The sequence below is a fragment of the Lepisosteus platostomus genome, chromosome 6 (assembly GCF_059453375.1).
Source record: "Lepisosteus platostomus isolate fLepPlt1 chromosome 6, fLepPlt1.hap1, whole genome shotgun sequence".
Lineage (NCBI taxonomy): Eukaryota > Metazoa > Chordata > Actinopteri > Semionotiformes > Lepisosteidae > Lepisosteus > Lepisosteus platostomus.
Window position 1 is genome coordinate 31,176,491 of NC_142616.1, and position 20,386 is coordinate 31,196,876.

At 38.4% G+C, this 20,386-nt stretch overlaps 1 protein-coding gene across 2 annotated transcripts in view; it reads left to right on the top strand.

The window, feature by feature from the left end:
• Nucleotides 1-883: 883 nt before the first annotated feature.
• The window catches only part of hk1 (hexokinase 1), a 33,750-nt gene continuing 14,247 nt past the window's right edge, over nt 884-20,386 (top strand). The window contains exons 1-3 of one of the 2 annotated variants that reach the window (XM_088635367.1): nt 884-942; nt 15,731-15,893; nt 20,046-20,194. In XM_088635367.1, the coding sequence (XP_088491493.1) occupies nt 913-942; nt 15,731-15,893; nt 20,046-20,194 (342 nt within the window). In that variant the 5' untranslated portion in view covers nt 884-912. Of the gene's footprint in view, nt 943-7,883; nt 8,205-15,730; nt 15,894-20,045; nt 20,195-20,386 lie in introns of those variants that run through there. The other variant, XM_088635366.1, reaches the window with a different exon arrangement.

Genomic DNA, 20,386 nt, shown 5'->3' on the forward strand with positions numbered 1-20,386 from the left:
TTGCTATAAATATTTCAAATAGAATCAAAATACACTTTATTTTTTATGAAGATGTCCAGTCTGATGTTTTTGATTTAGTGTTTTTTGTGTTTTAATCCTAAAAAAAGAATTTTCACATTTGTAAGAAATTCAGTGAATCCAGAATACCTTATTGCTAGCTGGTTCAGTGTCCTGTTAGCTTCTCACTGATAAGGGTCAGTATTTTTAACTTTATGTTTTAAAAAATCAAGCATATTTCATTATCCATGTAATAGTTTAAGGCTAACAATAAAAGTGGAGTAAGAATATTTGAAATAAAGACAATTACTGTATATTCAGTTTAAGCCTTTATAGCTTGAGAAAATAATTTTCTAGTAAATATTCCATACAAAGGATTTTGTTACAAAATGTCATCTCTCAAGTAAACTGATTGTATTTATGTATAAATGTAACAAAACCACCAACAAATTTATTTTCACTCCGTCTCTATCAATAGTTGCTTTCGAGCCTATTGGTAAAAAGCAGGTGGGTGCATGGATTATCTGCCACGTCAATTTAAAAAGATTATTTTAAAGCTCTGCTTTTAATTTTATGATCCACAGAACTGCACAAAATTGTTCTTGCTGCTTTCACCTGTGGTGACTGTTCAAGATTTTGGATCATTTTTGTTCAGACTACTGATTACCTGCTGGAATATCTTTATTTACCTAGTATCACCTCTTTTCTTCTCCAGCTTTATTCTTATATTTCTTTATGATAAATGTTATGTTGAAAAACTGATGGAAACTACAGAGTGAAGGATATTGAGAGGGGTCACTGTGTTATTATGTAACCGTGCTTACTTAAATCCTGCTGAATCCTTTCTGCAGGAACAAATGCTAAGGACTGACTTTCAGACAAGATAATCTTCTGGCAGAAAACTTCCCTACAGCAATGGAAAGCGATGAAGAGATTCCACCACATGTACGTACAGACTAGGTGTTTCTCGTTTTAAAGCGGGTGTTGGAACAGTTAGATCAAGACGTTTGTTTCCAGTTACTGTATGTCACCGATAACTTTTGCCTGTGGACTGTTTTTTTTTCAGGTGGCTCTGAATGATTTGCGTGGTGTGGTCTAGTTCAAGACAATATGGTAGAGTAAATGACACTTTGTGAATACTGTGGTGTGAAAAGGACCAGGTCTTATATTTTTGCCTGGTGATAACCTGTTTGATTTTATTTTATCTTATACAACTGTCTGTATATGATAAAATAATATCAAATAAATGATGTAGAGTTAATTTTGTGAGCGGTTATCTGAATAAAAGCATATAAGGCACGTGCTAGCCTTATTTATCTGTTTTTAGATTGAAATATTTGAAACGATTAATCCTTCAAATGGGTTAGCATCCTTTATGGTTAATGTCTGCTTCAGCAGTAATCATAATTTGTAACGTAAAATAATTTTGGAGAATTAGAGTACAATATCCATTTATTCTGAGTAAAAGATTGGCCTTGGGTGCTAAATGTTTTCTCTGCTTTAAAGTATAAATGCTCATAGCTTCCTTTTGGGAGGAAATTGGAATGCTGTTTTTTTATGTTGAGTGAAAACTACAGAGATTCAGTGCAAAACATTCAACAATTCTATAAAAAATATGAATAAAAATAGATTTTATTGTTTAAATGGAATTTCATATGTGAGACATTACTCACCATTAAAAGGATTCAAACTCTTATTCATTTAAAGTTTTATTTTCTGGGGATAAAACAGTTCATTCTTTTGGCTTCCCGTCAAATTTTCACTTCAAAACAAGAAATAACTAGCTTTATTTTTGGAATGCAGTGTACAGTATATATTCTTTATTGGCAGTTCTTCTCACACTGGCTTTTTATATTGTTTATTCAAAATTAAAGTAGTTGTAATTCAAATGTAAATTATTTCCAAATAATTTAAATAAATAGGTATATACAGTAGCAGGATTTGAATCATCTCATAGGATTTCACCCAAAGTTAGTTCTTTTTGAGACTTTAATGTCACCAATTTCCTATACACTATTTATACTAATTACTTGCACCAATTTAAGAAAGGAAATATAAAATGTGACTCCTTTTCTCCAAATGACTTTACAGTATTTACCGACAAAATTGTTATATTTCATCAGTAGATCATGACTGAATTCACTGAAACAGTTTAAAACTTCCATCCGTCATTCAGCTATGAGAAAGTTGCTTATTCTTGTTAGGGTGTGCAGCACCCAGGAGCCAATAGACTGGACGAGTCCGTCACAGGACACACACATACGGGAACAAATTAAAAAATGACATAATCGTTTCATTTGAACACTGTGAGGAAACTGGAGTGCCCTGCAAAAACTCACATACACAGGGATGAGTTTAAACTCTGTGCAGGAGGCAGCCTGGTCTGCAACTGGACACAAAAGCTGTGAGGCAGCGACATCAATGTACAAAACACCGTGCCACCCAGATCCAAAAACGAATTGTTTAAAGAAAGTGATGCTGCAGGGCTAGGGGCTGTCCTGACCTGAATTAGATACAGAAGGGCTGCTGTGTGGATCTCCCGGAGAAACCGATTGGCTCATTGACTGAACACTGGAAAGACAATACTGCATTCACATTCACACCATTCAACCAGTTAATTGGCAACCCCAGGAGCTCCACATTCTGCTTCCTTTAGGACAGGCTAGTCCCTAGGCCTGCCACATTACAGAACTACTTGAGCCCAGTTTAAAAAATGACTCACTAATCGGAACTATTTGTAACAGTTTCAATAAAGTGCTATGGCTTTGCCACGCGTTCCATAGTTTCCAAATCGCTCCCAGATAACAGTGACAACAGTGACCTCCTGAATTTAGAAGTGGACTTCTTGCACATTCCTTGTGGAAGGTAATCCTTTTATGGTCACTGGCAGCCAAGCAAGTATCCACATGCAACTGTTCCCAACAACACCACCCCCCTCCCCTGGGGCTCAGTGGCTGATTCTGCTCATGAGGTGACAAAGTGACCTTTTTTACACAACCGACATGAGGCTACAGTTGCTACGGTAACCCCCACACAGCTATTGAGCGCAGAGGCAGGATATCAGCTGACAGTTTACAGCAGGGGTCCCCAATCCTGGTCCTTGAAGATTGTGCTGAAGAGCAGGAAGAAGCTGTTAAACCGACCAGAGCTGATTGAGTAAGAGACCAGTTGAACTGAAAACTGTAGAAACCACTGCCCTGTACTGGAGCAGTATTGGGGACCCTTGGTTTAAACAACAAATTGCTTGCTAAGGGTATGGTTGTCAAAGTTTTGTAGTGGAAAAGAAAATGTTACTCCTTCATATCTCACATCATATTAAACCAGAAAGATAGATGTATACTAAGGAAAAAGGGAATATTTTTTTAGAATATCAAACCATATTGACAGTTTTTTTTTCGTAGAAAATAGGTGAAAATACTGACAATATTTTACAGATGTTATGGGGCATTTCATTTCCATGAAAAGATGGTTTTCATTAACCAAACCAAAAATGTTTTGAAGCTGTTCTTCGGCAACCCTGTGCTACTGCACTCGTCCTAACCTGTCTATCTCAAAAACATTTCTGATCTCGATATATTGCACAGTGAGTGGATTTATGAGGTGTTTTTGCGAAAAAGAGGTTTTTATGTGGTCATTTAAGTCACACAGCAGGGTACTTTACAATAAGTAACATCACAATAGAGGATTAAGAAGATATCATTGAAGGACCATCAAGAAATCAAGTTTAAACTAACTCTTAATACACAACACCAATTTATATTTTCAATATTTAAAAAGAATGCTATCCAATTGATCTAAGGAGTATAGAATCGGGTTGAATATGTATTAGAGTAGCTGTGGGGGTAATTTAAGCTTGAAAGGCCTCAAGGTTTAACTGGCTCTTTTTTTATTTAGTTCCAGGTACTGGCAATACAGAGTGGAGAATGTTACTCTGACTTTGCATATTTGTGATTACTGTATAATCTCCTTGCTGGAGGAGACAACACACATTGAATATCCTGTGGGTGTGACTGAAATTTCTCTCAACCCCGATTCAGTCATCCTGGTAGTGGCCCCAGCGGTCAGACTGTTTACGTGAAAGATAAGCAGATATGGCCAGCAGCCATATCACCCTGCAACTCACAACTGGCAGCCCACTGAAGCTCAGCAGGTGTGAGCCTGGTCAGTACCTGGATGGGAGACCTCCTGGGAAAAACTAAGGTTGCTGCTGGAAGAGGTGTTAGTGGGGCCAGCAGGGGGCACTCACCCTGCTGTCCATGTGGGTCCTAATGCCCCAGTGTAATGATGGGGACACTATACTGTAAACAGGCGCTGTCCTTCAGATGAGACGTAAAACCGAGCTCCTGACTCTCTGTGGTCATTAAAAATCCCAGGGCGTTTCTCGAAAAGAGTAGGGGTGTAACCCCGGCGTCCTGGCCTAATTTCCCATTGGCCCTTACCAATCATGGCCTCCTAATAATCCCACTCTATGAATTGGCTACATTACTCTGCTCTCGTCCCCACTGATAGCTGATGTGTGGTGAGCGTTCTGGCGCACTATGGCTGCCGTCGCATCATCCAGGTGGATGCTGCACATTGGTGGTGGTGGAGGGGAGTCCCTATTACCTGTAAAGTACTTTGAGTGGAGTGTCCAGAAAAGCGCTATATAAGTGTAAGCAATTATTAATTATTATTATTATAAAATAAATTACCAGAGCACAATAATATGCTGAACAAAAAAGTACAATAATTTGATTCATGCAGATATAAGGCTTTTTCCATATATGGCACATATGGCACAATTTAAAACTTAAAACATGTATCAGTATGTTATAAAACACGTTTTTTCCCTGAAATACAATTTGTACCTACATTTTAATACTTTGACCAGCCTGGAAAATATCAATCAGGTTATTAGGCTATTAGAGAAAAGAATCAAACTTAGATTAAATTTTTATCGATATTCTTTCATTGATCTTTAAAATGGAGATGCTATAAAGTGATTTCTAATTATTTAAACCTATTGGTATGTAACAATTACTGCAACTATAACAGTTCGAATTCTTATAATTGATAGGTACTAAAACTCGGTTTGCAGCGTGTAAAGAGATTATTTCAAACATCGGGAAAATATATTTAATGCATCACAGTTCTTCAAGAAATAATTTTGTAAGCAGAAGAGAGTTGTATTGTTAGCCGCGCTGTGTAAAGATCTCTCATTACGAAGTGCTGATTCAGGACACCGAAGTCATCCCTGTAGTTCTTAATATAATTGGGGCTGACATTTTCCGATGACGCGCCTGCAGCCTCTCTCTGCTCCACTCTCATTCCCAGCCGGAGAATAACTGGAGAAGGGTTCATTTGAGGGGAGCCGCAGTTTTTAATTTTTAATCTAGGTTTTGAGACAAAGGAAATGAAAAAGGCCCTAAACCCACATTACATTCATCCTTTTAGTCTTAAATGCAAGTAAGGCCACAGCGCTGTGGGGAAAACTTCGCATTCCGGTGTAATCCTACCCTGTCGGTTTAATGATGGCTGAGCACTTAAGAGGGAGGGGGCAGCGAGTTGTGCGTGTGTTGGGGGTTGCTTAGTAAAGAAGAGAGGGGGAGGCTCCGCTCAGCTGCCTGGAGAGAGGGGAAAAAAACGTCAAGAAAGGGCGTGTTATCTGGTCGTACGAGTCAGAGCACGTTTCTGTTACGTTGAGCGCAGCATGTAGGCACCTCTGCTGCAGCGGGGTGGGGAATAGGATTTAACCCTGTGGGCGCCAGGGCCTCGTGGAGCGGTTTGAAACCCGTAGAGGTTGTTTACATTAGGGGACCTGGTCGGTTACTGATAATCGTTGCGATATGTTTGTGCTTTTATAACATACACAGGTCAATTAGAGGAGAAATGTCCGTCACACAGCTCCCCCTCCAAGTCTGTTATAAATATCCCAGAGTTTTGAACATTTTTTTAAATTATTGGGTTTGAGTTTATTTAAATATATTACTAACAAATTAATTTGCTAGGGAACCCCAGACTGAGGGAGTCATTTCTTTTTAACATGGTTTGAGCGCTGTGACTTTATCAAGGTCACTGAGTACCACATCGTGCTGCTGCGTCCCGGTATAAATATGATCGAGAGAATGAGAGTAAAACTAAGGTCGCTGCGGGTTATTATACTTCAGTCAGCGTTAGGTTTGTGTGGATGGATTCATAGTTGTTCCCAACTTCCTTGAGAGGATCAACTCGCTTCTGTTATTTAAAAGTTCTTTTTGTTATTTCGATGTTAATTTAGCTAGTAGTTTCAGTAGTTCTCCCTCCTTCACTTGAAATTCAGTGTTGTTTGGGCTGTATTTTAGTGATGTGTGAATATGTGAAGTTCTTTGGGATTCATTGGAATAAAAAGCACAAAAGAATGCAAAGATCTCTATTAATAATTATTAATTATGTTGATGTTTTTATAAAAGGTTACTTACACTTCTACCCCTTTATACAGCTGGGTATTTTGCTCAAGATTGCTTCTCCACCCAGGCGCAGTCTGCAGAGCCCTAACCAGTCCTCCACATTTTTTTTCATAAAACTTTGCTTAACTCCTTGTCACATTACTCCATTTACAAAACCTACTGAAATATTTTGACCATTTTGGTATTTAATATGGTATTTTAGTTGAGTTAATTGTAATTAGAGATGGATTGCTTTAAAAAAGTTCAGACTGAGAAATGAATCGAAATACTGAACAGTTCCACAAAACGACTCTACTATTTTTTTGCAGCAATAGTTTTGACATAGGCTTTTTTTCATCATTGCAAATTGCTAGATGGAAAATTGTGTAAAAGCCATATAATTGGGATTTTTATCAATATGGTGTGAGAGTCTGTGAAATTCAGACTGTGTGTTTTGATTTCTTTTTATGCGATGGGTATGTATCCTTAAAACAGGTGCAGGCTTGGCAGCCACAGTATGATGTTTGTCTTTATCAATAGGTCCTGTAGTAACTGGCCTCTTTAGCAGTGAGAAGGTAATTCAGTCTGCCAGATGAATGCCTTGGCTCTGATCTCAGGATTTGTTTGGCAGTTAGCAGGCGCAACCAGGCCCATTTATGTCAAAAGTGAAATTTGATCACAGAAAAACAGCGGGGAAAGGTTTGTAGAGCTCATGCAAATGCAGCTTGTTTAGGAGAGCCACGATTTATTCATTTTCTCCTTGAGATCCTTCTTGTGCAGGGAGAAGCAGTAGCACGGACAATGTGGCACCGTCAGAGTTTCGGAAGCCATTTCATTTGCAACACAAGAACACTCTTTGGTTCCCGTTCCTCTCTTTGTTTCGTCAGTTGAATCTGCCTTTTTTCCTTTTGGGGTAGAGGTCATCCAGATCGTTGTCTCTCTCCTGTTGCATTTGTTCTTCATAGACCTTTATAAGGCTTTTCTCATTCTTTGAAGTGTTCCCTTTCCTTAGAATCTAAGCTTCCGGGTTTCCTCCTCTTGCAAAGGACAAACCTTAGAATTTACCATGAGCTTTGTTTGTATATATTGATATGTGAGTGGCCAAAGAGAGCATAGTGTTTTGGTTCACCTTGAGGCAGAGGGAAGCATTACTCAGCTTATATTGACTTGTTCAGGAATCTTCATGTGCCTCCTCCCTTTGTCTCTACACTGCAGTGTGAGAGTGGGAGAGCTGTAGGCTGTTGTGAAGCACACATGGTGGGGCTGTTTTAGTGATGCTCAGGCACCAAACATGGCGACTCCTTTGCGGAAGCAGGGCTGGCGAATGTGCTCTGTGGTTTTACCATAGTAAGTGCAGCTCCCTCCCCCGCCCATCGCTCTTGAGAAGGAGAATGAGACAGCCGTCAGCTTGACTCTCCTTTGCAAAACAGCTCCGGTATCTCAGCCAATGACAAGGCAGGAAGTGGGCAGGGTTTAGCTAGTTACCATTCCAGCTCCTGCTGCATCTCTCTGAGCTGGCTGGCTGGTGGTTAGAGGAGTAAGCCACAGTGAATGTAGATCCTGCTTTTTTTATTTCATTTTGTACACTGTGCAGATACCAGAAGGGAACAGGGACGATCAGGGTGAAGGCTGGCTTTTCTCTTGTAAAAAAGGGATCTGGTGAAGGTTTACGGACTCGACTGGAAGGATTTCCTTGTGTCGGGCTTTTCCCCCTCTTGTTACACGCACAACCCAGGCAGGATGATAGCAGCCCAGCTTCTGGCCTATTACTTCACAGAACTTAAGGATGACCAGGTCAAAAAGGTGAGTCCGGAAGCCCTGGCAAACTGACAAACTGGCTGTGTTTCGAAACATTCCTGCAGTCTTAGAAATATGAGGTTAGGAGCCAGGTAGGGGGATGTGACTATGTTTATATTTTTAATGTAAATGTATTACTGTACTTGTCACTGAGGTCTAAGGGCTCTAATTTATTTGTTACTCCAGCAAATCATGTTTTGGCAGAGAAGGCCAAGGTGGTTGCAATGCCTGTAATCTGTGGTGCTGCAGTGTCCTTGAAATCAGGATGTAGGTGTCGGTCTAGCTGACTGGGGACCGGAGTGAGGTTTTTATGGGTTTTTAAAGTTTGGTTTTATAAATTGCCAAAGCTAAGAGTTGTTTTTTGAATTCTGTTTTTGGTTAGTTTTCCAAGCATCTGAGAACCGAGTCGTCCGTATTTTGGTTTAAATTTATACTCCTCCCTTCTCAAGGCCTACTCTACTCAGTGCACTCTTTCGGTGCTGTAAGTGAAGACTGCGCTTTGAATGTACATCAGAAGAGAGGTGCCTCAGCTGCTCAGCTTACAGATGTTGATATAGTTTCCAAAATCCAGGGTGTGCTTAACTTACAGCTGTGTGAGGAACGAGTGCTGTTAGAGCATAGAAAAGGCGTTCATTGGTGAATATGTAATAGTGAAGTAGTTACAATAATACACGCCATGATGTGAAATAATGTGATAAACTTGCATGTAAGGTAAAATTACAGTGAATAGTATATTCATAATATTATTACAAGGTCCTCTTCAATAACATTATTAAAACTGCAGTAAGAGTACATACAATGTGTTATACCTATAATCATCGGTACTGAAAATACATCTGTGGCAATTCCCCCTAAAAACCAGAATTAAATTATATTGTGTTGCATTATTATAGCAATGTGTATCTTAGAGAAAGGTGAAAGTATTTGTAGAGTATTGTTCTGACTCCTCTTTGCCATGCCTTCAGGCCTGCTGATTTAAGGATGAGTCTCAGAGGTAGAGTGATAGAGCTGGGAAGTCCTGATCCGTAAATGGTGCTCCGTTCCTGTATTTGGATCCAACTTAATACTTTAAATACTAATACAAAAATTAACCCTTTATTAATCCTGTTCAAAGGTTTACGCAGGTGGTCTTATGTTTGAGAAGTGGGAAATTCATGTGTGGGTGGGGTCATTCTTAGTGATATGTGATCAATACAAAAGTGAATCGTCACCCTCAAAACAACCAAATTAGCATAATAAAGACAGCTTTTGAAATATAATAATGTATTATTATATTGTATTCTATTATATAGTAGTAATTGAATTAATTCAATACTATTTGACAGAAATAGAAAAATGTTCAGAATCTAAGTAACGCAACAATGTGTGTAGGGAGGCCAATTAAAGGCCAACACTGTGGTGAGTTACAAGAATGGACAGCTGACATTTTTTACCATGTGAACGGTAAACCACCCTCTATTAGATTACAGAGATTCATTTACAGGATACAGGATGATAAAGTATCATTCAATAAAACAGATTTTGTCTTTAAATAGACTCTTCTGTGGGATATAAAAAGCCCTGGCTACCTGTCTGTAGGGAAATCCCATTGTGTTGTAGTAGTTGGGTCCCTGGCCTAGAGTGAATGTCTGAAGGGAAAAATCAATCAAATGGTGACAAAATAATTATTTTTGTATTCTATTTTGTAGAAGAGCTTTTGGGAGGGCTTTCTACCCCATCTCCAAAATAAAACTTCCACAATTCTGTCTTCTAACTGAGAAAGTTCCGATTTTTAATTCACTTGCTGATTCAAGGGCAAAGATTGCCCTCTGTCAAAGATAATGTTTCATAGCTTCAGTACCCAGGCTAGCACTGAAAATATTCTCTTGTATCAAGGAGCTCTGTTCTGTGGCCAGATTGTGATAGCCATAGAGTGGAAGGAGGCTATAGTGAGGGGAAAATATTTCATTTTAATATACTGCTGACTGTAATGTCACAACCTCTAATTGTGGAACAGCTCATAAGCTAGGATCAGAACCATGTGCCTTAAGTACTGTGAAAAGACTATAATAACCTAAATGGAGATTCCATTTCCAAAGATGAAGTCACTCAAAAGCAGAGTGTGCGGTTTAGTGCTCTTATAAGTGAAATCATTGTACTGCACATTTAGCGACAGATTTGATTAATGGTTTTACAGTTAGACAAACTGGAATTTAGTGAAGTTTAAAATTCAAGCCCAAGCTCTCAACAGTATATTAATTAGAATTTCAAAATAAATCTTAGATTATATCATCTTGAATAAAACACAGTTTTGTAGGTGCTCAGATAAATATCTTCTATGGCAAAGATTAATTCCTTTCAAAAATCTGGAAGAAGTAAAAGAAGGAAACCAAAATGAGGAAACAATTTATTTTAAATTGTTAATTTAACCCATATCTGAAAAATAAATGCCACAATTAATTTTGATCAAACAGGTCTAGTTTAATTGGAGATCACTATTCATCTAGTTCAAATTAGGACCACTTTAAAAAACAAAGGGGTTGATTTTTTAGAACCCAGTGTGTGCTGTTGCCATGGCAATACAAGCCATGCAGACTTGCCACATTGATGGATTACTGGGCGAGTTAACGTTAATGCCATGGGCCTACGGATACACTCTTGGACACACAGAGCTGCTAGATGTTGAGACCTGTAAAACCATTTTTACCATTAGTATAGAAAGAGTGACACTTGAATTAAATGAAATGTGTTTCATGGTCGCAGCCTCATTTACTAGGCCATAGTTCACAAAATGTAGTGACAAAAATTGTTCATATAAAGCGTATAAAGAACTAAGATGAATGTAAATAAGGAATTCATTATGAGACTAAATGTTATTGGAGGGGGAAGTTTTTGTTAACTGTAACTACATGTCTGCTTCCATGAGTAGAAAATTCACAGACATGTAAACAAGATTTAATTTCTGAGTGATTCCTTTGATAAACATAGCTTTCTTCAGTAACAGCACAGCAAAAAAACCTCTCACTGTAATAATATCTTATAGTTAACTACTTAAGTTAAGGACTCTTGCAGAGAAGTGTTCAATTCCCCATTCTATATCTGAGGAAATCTATTTCCTTGGTGTTTTAAATGTTTAGTGATCGAGGAGAGAGCCCTAGCTGTAATAATGCATATGTAACTTTAGCTGCTCAACATCCCAGATAAAGAAGGAAACTGACAGTAAATAAACTCTTGGTGGTTATCACTGGTTTGCATTCTTAACTGAAGCAAACATCTTAAGTGAAGTAAGTACACTGGGTCACAGTTTGAGTTTCCTAAGCTGGTGTTATCAGATAAATAAAACTGCCTAAGAGAACAGTCTGGTGGGCCTCTTCCCTACACATTAAAATGGCATGCCAAATACACTTAGCCCTATCTCTGTATGACTGATATATTAGCATCAGATTGTTTTTCTGTTTCAACATATGTAGCTTGAGAACAAAACATTTATTTCTTCCCTTTTTTTCTCATTACCATGAAATAAATCAGATGCAAGGCAACCAGCTAATTATAAGTTAAAGGTTTTGATATTGTTGTGCTTTTTTTGAAATATAGATTAATCTTCCAATGAATGATATCTTAATGTGTGCAATACAAAAATCCCTAAGTCAACAAGGTGTTACAAGCCTATTTCAAGTCTGTGGCAATACTTTTGAGTGTTATAGATAGCTTTCTAAGGTGTCTAACCAGGAAACTCTCTGACTACCTGCCTCACTGGAAGATATTGAGTCAGTCCTCATAAATTTGCATAGCCCTGAGTCATGATTTACTGTGCTCATCTGAGGTGTGTGCTGTTCAAATAGCTATACCTTGTCATGGTGTGTCATACTTTATTACTCTTCTCATGAGCTCCCTTTATCGTACTTTGCCTGAGGATTACGAAAATCACCTGTAAAAAATAAAGAAATGTCACCAATCGTGTGGTGCTTCAAGTCATTTCACAACGAATTAAATAAAGAATAACAAAATAAACACTCAGAAAACCACAGATGATGAAGCCAGTCCATTAAAACTGTGTTTGAGGAGTCTCAACTGTTTGTAAGAACCTAATTTCTTTAGTAGGCTGAAGTATTTCCCTTAGTCTCTGCACTAGTTATTATAGAAATAAACCTGCCACACTGCTTTCTATCCACACTCGACCTGCTCCTCTCTAACCGATAGTGCTCACCTTGGAAAGAGATAATTCTTAAAAAATAAACATTTGAAGTCCTACTGTAATTAAATTAAAATAATACTGTGTGTGTAGTGGATGTTATACCATTGAAGACATGGAAGCTGTTTTGTATTCTGATCAGAAAATGGTAAATCATTTCCCAGTTAATTGAAAATGTTAATTGAACTGAAAACGTTCAGCACCACTGTTTAATAGCTGCAGATTTTGCTCACTCAGTGCTCCAGTCTTTCGAAAAGTTTCCCTCTGCTTCTTTACATTCCAAACCTAAGAACACCAACTACAGGTCTTAATCTATTGGATTGCTAACAGATGGCCACTGCTGAGCAAACAGGAGATTCCCTAATGTAAATCTCAGATGTAATTCCGGTTTCCTCTATTTATAGCGCTTAAATAAATTGGATACACACTCTTTGAATACAATTTTGATGGTTGCAAATGAGAGGAGGCCATTCAACACATCTTGCTCATTTGGTTTTTAGAAGCTAATTAATCTGAGATTCTCACCTAGTCCTTTCTTGAAAGAAGACAGCTTTATGTTTAGCTGGTGCCCATCTCTTTTCCAATATTTCAATCTGTAAGAAAAATGACCTGTGTATGATGATAGTTTCTGCTTTAAAGATGAAGATGATCTAAACTAAATAGTAGTATCTAAATCTGTAGGGGACAGAATGAGGTTGGTGAACTAAGAAATTGAATGTAAAGTTCAATTTAAAAAATGTCCCAGCCTCAATTCTGCAATAACTGCTGAAATTGAAAAATAGGATTTGATTTATACTGCTAGTTATTAATGCTGAAATGTGATTGTGACTAAATATAATCGTATTAATAATGCCCTTATGAATTACCCATCCTGGCATCAAAAGTTCCATAATGTTTTACTGGACTTGTCCAGGACAATATCCTGAAATGATTGCAAAGAATAAGTAACAGTAGGAAGTGTAAGGTTAATTATAAACCTGCTTTTTATCTTTCTGACACATGCCCACAATAGTGTATTTGTCGTAAAACCCAAACTGATGGTCCATCCACCCCTTTCTCTAACATAAAGCAATTAACGTGCCTTATTAGTGTGTGTGATTCATTTGGTCTAAGAAATACATGAAAGTTTGAGGCGTAATTTTAGATATTCAGAAACATCTCTATCAGAGAGCTTGACCTCTCTCTGACTGACCTCTGTCAAAGTCAGAGCAGAAACCTGTGTAGGTACAGTAGGGCACAACCTTCCACCTCAGCCACACACACAATAGTAGCTCAGTGGCTTTTCAATGTCCTCGGATAGATATCCTAGGTGTCCTGAGGGTTGTAAAGGACTGTTTCTTTTATTATTTATAAGAAACATTTCACACTGCCTGCAATGTGTGGCACGTAATAATTAATTAATTCCTGCAGCTACTACATGTAGCACTTCTTATCCCAAAGGATCCCACAGTGCTTTACATAAAGGAGGGGATCCGTCTCACCCAGCACTGAAGTGCAGAGACTCTCTGAGTGACGCACGGACACCATTAGGCACCAGGTGCCCCTCCATGTAGCAGATAAGGGGAATAAGTGACTTTGCTTTACCAGTTCAGTGAAGGGTGTACTGTAGGTAGGCCAGATTATGCAAGCCCAAGGTTGATTTTGGGTTGCACTCTGGGGTTATCAACCCTACTCTTACGAATTAAGCCGTAGAGGCTGAATGTAGGATACCGTACTCAGAAAGGTTTCTCTCCCTGTTATGCTGTCTTGTTGAGATTTTAGGGATGAGAGCCAGAACTGTCTTTCCTTATAGGTGTGCACATTCCATTTAAGAACAAAAGATTCCATCTCTTCGTTCTTCCAGACCTACACATTTCTCTTCAGTGTGTAATCGGTAGAAACACATTTAAATATATCTTTCCACCATTATCATCTTCATCAGCTGATACCAGTTCACGGCTAGAAGCATTAAATTCCTGTCTTCAGCTATCTTCATTTATCATAATGTAACCTCTTTAGAGTTTGCTAAGTGGCAGGAACAGCTGTAAGGTTAAACATCCTTATATTTTAGTTCCTACTATTCTGGTAACAAGTAGGTTCTCTCCTCTGATTAATCTTTAAAATGATCCTTCCCTGCATACACACATTTTCATGACTATCATCTGTCTGTATAACCCAAGGTCAGCCTATGGTGATTAAATTTTTTTTAACTCCTCTGATCTGCAAATTAAGTTATTTCTATCAGCATATTGACACTGAGGCCCATATTACATAAAAAACTTTGGCATTCAGGAATGATAAACCTGGTGACTGTGTTGGGCACAAGTCTTCTTAGTTCTGTCCAAAGACAAACCTAACGAAGACTGAGAATTGATCTTATAATTTGCGATTTATAGGTAGGTTGTTTTTTTAATCCAGATTTAAGTTTCATTCCTGTGAAGTAGACTTCAGGCGGTTGATTGTCTTCTAGTGGTAAATACTGTTTGTATACAGAATTTTAGTCAATATGCTAATTTAAAAAGACAGCAATAACATTACTAAGCAGAAAACAATTCTAATTATATGGTTGTATTAGTAGGATATCTATATATTTCTTCACGTCCTTTCATTTGTAGATAATGATAAATATTATTTTTTCTTTTCACATACTGTCCACATGATATTGAGGGTAGCATATTGCTGGGACTAGGTGGGCCCCTAAATGGTGGGCTGTGAGTTTAGGTCCCTGCAGTGCAGACACTGTTGTACCTTTGAGTGAGGTACTTCACTCCAGCTGTGTAAGTGAGGTCTAGCACTTCTGGGGGTAATCCCTGTGATGGACTGGCTTTCAGATTTTTAGGGGACAGAAGTCCCTCTTGTTCTCTTAACTCCATAGAAACCAGGATAAGTTCAGGTCTGATGAGCAAGTTATTTATGGAATTGAAAAGTTATTTTCAATTGAAATGACTTAATCTGAAGTCCTCATAATTAATCTAAAGCATTACATAATGTGGATTTTAGCTGATATTACAACAAGCTAGATGAAATTATTGAGCAGTTGTTTCCTATTTAATTTTCTAAGCCAAACATGGAGAAGGTTGAAGATTAACTCTATGATTTTAGCAGTGTTAGAAATGTATAACCCAATGAGTGCTGAGACTGTAGAACAAAAAAAGATGAGAATAAATTAGAGAACACCTTCTCATGAGCTTCTTGCTCATTAAAGTCTGACTGTTCAATTATTGAACTTAAAGTTTATGTTGGTACAGGATGGCTCCAATAAGAGTGGTAGAAATCCATTTGAACTAAAGGAGTGAAGATAATCTAAGTGGTCACTAATGCAAGATGCCTGGTTTCTCCTCAGGGTTAACAATGGGCTGGTTTTGCCTCTGTTTGCTTTCAGATCGATAAGTACCTGTACGCCATGCGTTTCTCTGATGAAACACTACTGGATGTCATGGCTCGCTTCAGAAGAGAACTGGAAAATGGCCTGACCAGGGACACTAACCCCACAGCTTCTGTGAAGATGCTGCCAACCTTTGTGAGGTCCATACCTGATGGATCAGGTGAGCTCCCGACATGTTTTGACAGAGTAAGACTGGAATCCCCAGTGTGGCATTGTTCCAACTGAAAATCAAGTACCTTCCCACCTCAATATCAGAAAAGGGTTTTATCTGACTCAAGGGCCGTGCTGTGCATGCAGCAATGCAATCAATATCCATTGCTAGGTTGCCCTCTGCAAAAATCTGTTTTACATTTGTGGAATTAATTAATCCTATTAAGGCTAGGGCAGGCTAGACTGTTTTTATTCAATTGCTTATCACTCCTGGAACTCTCTTTCTGGGCCTGATCCAAGCTAACAAAAGATCAGATATACTTGTGATGTTCAGAGCAGCTTTACAGTATGTTTGACCTTCAACAGTGATGGCAGATGAACTGGAATCTCCGATACGTTTTTCTTCTATTTTAATGTCTGTGACCTTCTCCTTTCAGTATTTCTGGGATGGGCTAGACCAATGGTATATACACCATATACATGTAAAATACTTTTTTTCTTTTTAAAATTGTATCAAATATCTGAGATCAACCACTTAATCATTGCAATGCCCGTCTTACAGTGAATTTGAGTGGGTGATATGAAGCAACTGACACTACAGTATATGTCATATTGCATTTTTGATTGACAGCAATCAGGTTTCTTAGCGATGAGCACAGGATTTAAGGTGGAACGACCTTAAGTTACAGTACCATGCAATTTGATAAAATTAGTGCTGCAATAATGAAAACGGAAGCTGGACTGTGTGCCATAACATCTCGATTTGTTAGAGCAATGAAAATAGATTAAATCCACTCAGGATCCACTGGTTGCTGTGAGCTGAGTAATAATGAGCCAATGGGTAAAAAAAGAAAATCTAGAAAAAGTCTGTCCTGGTTCTCTCCTGGTCTCTCATCTGCATCGTAAATGGTCCTCAAAACAGCAGATTTTAATTTTCCACTGCTACGGTTACTGTCATGTGAAGACGGTGCTGTGTTGAGGACATCGTCCTGCAAGGGGGAAGCAGGTGTTTAGTTCATTCGTATGATTCGTAAGTAATGTCTGAATCAAAAGGTTGGTATAACATAATTTCAGCAAACAGTGGAGTCGATTTAAAATGAATCTCAAACAAAATGTGTCATGGTAGTTACATCATTTTTGCTTTTGTTAAAATCACAACGTAGGCATACATTCAGGAAGTTCTCATGATTTATTTGAGTACACCTGTTTTTATCATCTTTGCAATCTTTCCCGTCTTTCTTACAGGACCTTACTCATAAGCACACGTATATTAACTCAGATAGCACAGCCATGCCTGCCAAGTGTTACTACCCCCATGTCAGGTGCCAAGGGAGTCCCACTTTACACTCAGCCCACTTCAGCCTGGCTCCGACTCATGTCACACCTTATAAATAACCTAGCATGGGCCTCACAAGGCAAAGGGAGACAATCATGTGAGGCAGTCTTTCCGATAAATATGAAAATACACTTTCAGAGCCATCGTCATAATTATAACCTCAGCTAGAACTGATGAAACTCATCTTTAAAATATTTATATGTCTTATTGTTCTTATGGTGTCAAGATTTTAAAATTATTTCAGCGTGGTCTTGGTCCTTACTTTCTAATTACATTATTTTAATTGTGCTTAAAAAGGCCCCTCTAGTTTTTCTGGAGGGTTGCATCCATTCTGTTGATGTTTGGTGTAGTGTTATTAAGGCAGGACACTGGCAGGGATTAATTGGGCTCAGTGTGAGAGAACAGCTGGCTGTTGGGCAATAGCACTGTGTGTGAGGGTACTCTAAGCTGGGGTTCCTGTGTAGTCAGATCTGAGATTGGATTCAGTAATCATGCATGTGAATTCATATACTGTATCTTCACCTCTGAGCTTTTCGACTATATAATCTGAATTTTGTCCCACAGTGATAATTTAAAAAAGAGAGGTAGAACACAGCCCGCAGATACAATCTCTTTTTGATTTTCCCTTTGAACTGAACTGTCGAGATATGTGCCTCTGAAGCGATCTTACAAATACCGAATCAAACAACATGAAAAGAAAAGGCTGACCTTGCAGGACCAGTGGCCATCATGGTCACATGATCAGGAACAATTTGAGTTGGTAAACATACAGTAAGAACCTGAGAAACGTCACAGGTAGTTAAAGCTGTAGTTCAACCATTATTCCTTACTTGGATTTAGATTCTCTTAAGAACTTTCTAGAATTCTGCTGAGATGCATTTTAAGTACTGTAGCTTCATTTAGATAGATGGATTGTTGCAAAAAATGAGCCTCCTATGCAACAAAATCTAAATGTCCATGTCCTGGTTCAATTGTAGTTCTGGGTAAACTTTACAGTATCTTTAAAGATCTTTTTAAAACTTGAACTCTTCTGTAATCTTCCCTAAGTCTCCTCTGTTTCAGGTTAAAAAAAAACCTTTTCATCAGTCATTATTACCATATCATCTTTATGATGTGAAGAGCAGTTCTGAACACAACACTCTGCATTATCCCTGCCTAAATCATTAAACACTTTCCGGACAGAGGTTGTCTATAGGGATGATGATTAGTTGCCACTCATTTAGAAAAGCATAAGTACATGTACAATACTAGCACCTCAGTGAAAATGGCAGTACTTACACAACATCCTGTTCTTTCGGTCTAGCGGTGTTTAGCCATTTTATTTTGTGAATTTATTTGCCTTTGTGTCACAGGAAAGAAAAAAAATGCCAAGGTACAGATAAGAGTGAAGCATCTCACTCTATTCCTGCCCACTTTTTAGAGGTTTTTTCATCCAAGGACTTTGTAAAAGGCCCTGCTTGAGTCTATATACTGGCACTGGGAGAGGTTCATGTGAAACAGTGGTATGCATTGCTGTGACATTCACTGTAACTAATGAAGGACTCATGTTAATGATTCTTCTGTCTGCAGCATACTGTGGAGTACCTGAGCGTGGCGTAATTGAAGTGTTTAGTGTTCAGAAGGGGGAAAAAGGCCAGTTTAATGTTTGCTCATTTATTTTCTGAAAGGCAATGAAGGGAATCCAATGACCGCTGCAGCATGCATTTGATAGTTGGTTGCTATGCAGAGATAAAGCTGCTTAAATGCCAAGTTGTTAAAATGACCAGTGATAAAAGGGATGTCCCCCTCTTTTAGAAGGTTCAACAGAGGTAGAAAGAAAGAACAATATAAAAGTTTTAATTTTGAGAAACCTAATTTTGTTTTTCTCTTCTTGAAGGCATGTGAACATTCTTAAATAATATTGCTAAACTGCTCAATAACCAGCATAAGAGTCCTCAGATCAGGAGGTTACAAATGAGAGGATGCTATTCAGCCTATCTAGCTTGTTTGGTTACTGGTAGCCCAGAGATCCCAGGATCCCTTCCAGCTGTTTCTTGACAGAATCCAGGGTATTGCCTTGAACAAAATGGTTGGGTAGTTAGTTGTTCCACACTCCCACAACCCTTTGTGTGTTCCACTCTGGTTCATACTATAGTTCTTTGCTGATAATGAAGAAGGTCTTTGGGATGACTCTATCATTGTCTTGCATTTTTTTAAACATTTTGTCAGGTCCCCTCATAGTCGTCTCTGTTTAAGTCTAAACAGTTTAGTTTTTTTATCCTGTCAGTGAATTACTGGTACTGCAGCAATAATATTTTTGAATCTTACCGGTGCACTGTATAATTCTAACATACCATCTCTAGGTTTAAATTCTATGATTTTTACTACACATCCTTTCATTATGTTTGCCTTTTTCTTTCTTCCCCACTTTGTCTGGATTATAAGATGTGTTGACATAAACACCTAACTCCTTTTCACATGTAGGTTCTACAAACTTAGTGTTACCCATTTTACAGCTGTAGTTTAGATCTTTGCTACCTACTGTATATGTAAAACTATAAACATGTCTATAGTAAATGTTATCTGCAAGGTGTGTTCCAGTCCAGAATTCTGTCTAAACTCTTTAAATTTCCTTTACATCTTCGACAATGTTTCCAAATTGGCCTGTTTTGGGGCACTTCACTTGTTTACCTCTTAGCTTATTCATACTACAAATGCAAAGCCTTTGCATGTGACCAGTAAGAATACCACAAAATAGAATTTATGGGATTTTAATTTTCCATTCTCTGTAACTAGAAGCTCTGAAAATACTATGCAGACTAACACGAAGCCCCTTCATTCTTCCAGAAAAGGGAGACTTTATAGCTTTGGATCTGGGAGGATCTAACTTTCGGATTTTGCGCGTGAAGGTCTCTCACGAGAAGAGACAGACAGTCCAGATGGAAAGCCAGATTTACGACACTCCGGAAGACATCATGCATGGCAGTGGGACACGGGTAAGAGCTCCGTTTCCTGTCTCTTCCTGCTGGGCACTGTCGGTTCATTGAGATCACACCCATCTCCAAACCTTGCAGGTTGCTGTGTCTGTTTTGTGTGCTCAAATATGCTGTACATGCTGACACAAGGTTTAACAAAAGCTTCGTGTTCACTTGAAATCTGGGTGAGAAGTGGGCAGTCAGAACATTTGA